Source organism: Sphaeroforma arctica (assembly GCF_001186125.1).
Source record: "Sphaeroforma arctica JP610 unplaced genomic scaffold supercont1.16, whole genome shotgun sequence".
NCBI lineage: Eukaryota > Ichthyosporea > Ichthyophonida > Sphaeroforma > Sphaeroforma arctica.
In genome coordinates, this window is record NW_014040542.1 from 67,660 (window position 1) to 70,809 (window position 3,150).

The following is a 3,150-nucleotide window of genomic DNA, read 5'->3' on the forward strand; positions in this document are numbered from 1 at the left end:
TGTCATGCAATTCTTTCAACTATTGGTACAACTGTTGGCGCTCATGTGTTCTCCGATGTCAGAGTTAGACACGATACTTTGACGTCAAACGAGCATGCACAATGCGACTGCCTGGAGTCGACTGACGGTTGAAGATTGCAGCGCATCGAGTTGTAATTGTATCTTAGCTTGTATACAACCGCTACTGAACGTTAATATGTGTATGCCACATAGCCGGATGCTTACTATAGCGCACCGTTGTTCGTACTCGCCATCCCATCAACCTGCTGTCCATTCCAATTCCCAAGATGACTTACTTCTACCCTGTCATCGTCAGTCGCGTTGTGACGGTAAATCGAAGATGGTGAATTACACTATGCCTGGCTCCAGACATTCCAAGGAGCAATAGTGTATATCCACTGGTAGACCCACCAGTCTATATTCGCTATATACAGAGGTGCGACACGGCACACATCACCCAGTGCCTAGGGTGTTGCTCAGCCTATACGTGGAAGTCGGTGCAAATTCACTATTACAAACACCCTAGCGGCACGCTCTTCTGCAATTTGCATTGTTCGTCCATAATGGATGGGTGCGCAAGTGCCGATAGTTCATGGTTTCTGTATAGATACCTGGCTCCAGAGATCCGAGCAGTGGGACGTTGTGTGTTCGCTACACATCACCCCACATCACCCAGTGCCTAGGGTGTTGCTCAGCCTATACGTGGAAGTCGGTGCAAATTCACTATTACAAACACCCTAGCGGCACGCTCTTCTGCAATTTGCATTGTTCGTCCATAATGGATGGGTGCGCAAGTGCCGATAGTTCATGGTTTCTGTATAGATACCTGGCTCCGGACATCCGAGCAGTGGGACATAGTGTATCCACTGGTAGACCCGTCGGTAGACCTATCGGTCTATATTCGCTATAGATAGATGTGAGACACGGAACACATCCCTTAGTGCCTAGGATACTGTCCAGCTCGTGCGCGGAGTCGGTGAAAATACACTACAAACACCTTTGTGATATGCGCTTCTGGAATATGAACTGTTCATTCATACTGAATGGTTCATCATGTGTCGATGATTCCTGGTTACTGCGCATGGATCTACGCTTGTACTCGTTGTTTATATACTTAGCTCGGACCGTCAACTCCGGAAAGTTTGATTATTGAACAGTTCCAGCGTTATTGTGCTGAGAAATGCTGGATACGATCGACACTGTCCTAGATAAGCCTGCGACAAGATTGAGTTTTGAGCAAGATTTTAGAGCGATGAAATTACAGAGTAATTCACGCTGAAGCAAATCAGATACAGTATAAATGGGCGGATGATATACAAAACTAGCTTGTGCAAAATTTAATATTCAGGTATATGCCATAGTAGACGAAATCTGTCCATGCCACGATAGTACATATAAAGGCATGAGGCAAGCTGTACACATGAAGTAGCCCGATTATACGATACAACGATGCCAGACTCGGGTACTATGATGCATGCTTATTTCTTGCAAAGTGTACCTAGTACCAGAAATAGGACTTCCACAGCATGTCAACCTTGTGTAGGTTATGTAGTGGGAAAGCGCGAATGTATTCGCTACCGACTACCATGCGCAGTTCTTGCAAGACGACATTGCTGTTGAGTACAAGCACCAAAAAGCATACTCCGTAGGAAAACAATGTGTTCCCTGTCAACGCGCTTATGACTGACAAGTATTAATTTGAAGTTGTGCAGATAAAAGTACTTCTCCTTATTCACAAAGCGTGAATGTCTGTTTGTAAACATCCAATCTACTTAACTACAAAACACAAGGGACAGGCCTGGCTTGTGTTGACAACTGAGCATAACGTGAGACACAATTTGAATCTGCCATAAACACTCCCGTAGAAAACAACTAACCTTGCAAGTCTGCGACACAGTTTGTAAATCACGCAGCGCGTTCACTAAATCAAGGGTCAAGCAAGTCATATGATAAGTGTACACTGACAAGGAAGTGATGACCATACCGCGATGTTGTGACTCAGGTGCTTTGAGTATTCGGATTCGAGCAAATCGACGCGCCCATTCTCTTCGGAGCCCTTCACCAGTGGGGTTAAAAGTAGAGAGTATTATGACATATGTGTTGGGGGTCGATTTTGATATGAAGATTTGATCACGAAAGCTTGAATCCGCACACTTGTTTCGGACTGATGAGTCGAATTGTTGACGCTATCGAGTACCCACGAAGTATATATTAGTGCTTAAATATACACAACATTTTGAGTATATGTATCTTAAGTTTGTGCCCGAACACTCTGCTCGCCCGTATAGATGTATAACAACACATACATTAAAAATACGATGAAAGTAAGCACGTACTTTTGTTAGGGCTGGGCTTGGCTTGGCATTTTGGTCCCCAGTGGTTAGGATCTATTTATGCACACACATGAAGATTGGCAAGGAACCAAACACATCACGCTATAAAACGTTGTCAATTGCAACGAACAAATTGAGTCGGCAACAAACAAATTAAGCCGGGGACATAAACACAAGGACATTCACGATGTATGTGTGTTTTCCAGTCTAACCCGAGCCTTGTAAAAAGATCCAACCAAGTCCGATAGGTATTGCAGGCCAGCGCATCGCGCGGATGCTCCCCATGCATAGGAAACGTATGCAGAACAGGTTGCCGTCCTGGGCTCAAATTTATACCTTAAATAGCAGGTAGTCTCTTTTTGACTCGGCGTAGATAGAGAGCAATTTGTATTGACGCAATTCATCCATGTCAATCTTGAATCCAAACAGTGTGTACACCACCTCACGGAAGTGACTGAACTTCTTGGCAAACATCTGAGGCGGTTTCACCGGGATTGAGATGAAGCGCGAAAGTGTCAGCACTGATAGCCACAACCATTCCTGCGGGGCATATGTTGAAAATTTCACGAGAGGAATACACAGATGCCATATAGAAGTAGACTAAATATAAAACGTATATGAATGTAGCCTAGGCATGTCAAGATACAAACGAAAGATGGCGACACTGAAACACCGTGTTGCAGTTTTTCAAGTTTGAAGCGGTGCTTCATCACCATTTGAATACACTCCTACCAATGTACAAAACAGTTATTTGAGCCTTAACACACAGTCGCGCTATAAAAAAATACGCATGGGAAGGGCAAATGAACGCATATAT

At 44.3% G+C, this 3,150-nt stretch overlaps 1 protein-coding gene across 1 annotated transcript in view; it reads right to left on the reverse strand.

The window, feature by feature from the left end:
- Positions 1 to 912: 912 nt before the first annotated feature.
- Positions 913 to 3,150, reverse strand: part of SARC_00507 (hypothetical protein) — a 13,530-nt gene continuing 11,292 nt past the window's right edge. The window contains exons 15-17 of the mRNA XM_014305793.1: positions 2,670 to 2,807; positions 1,985 to 2,056; positions 913 to 1,214 (exon numbers count right to left, since the gene is read on the reverse strand). Of these exons, the coding sequence (XP_014161268.1) occupies positions 1,128 to 1,214; positions 1,985 to 2,056; positions 2,670 to 2,807 (297 nt within the window). The 3' untranslated portion in view covers positions 913 to 1,127. The remainder of the gene's footprint in view (positions 1,215 to 1,984; positions 2,057 to 2,669; positions 2,808 to 3,150) is intronic.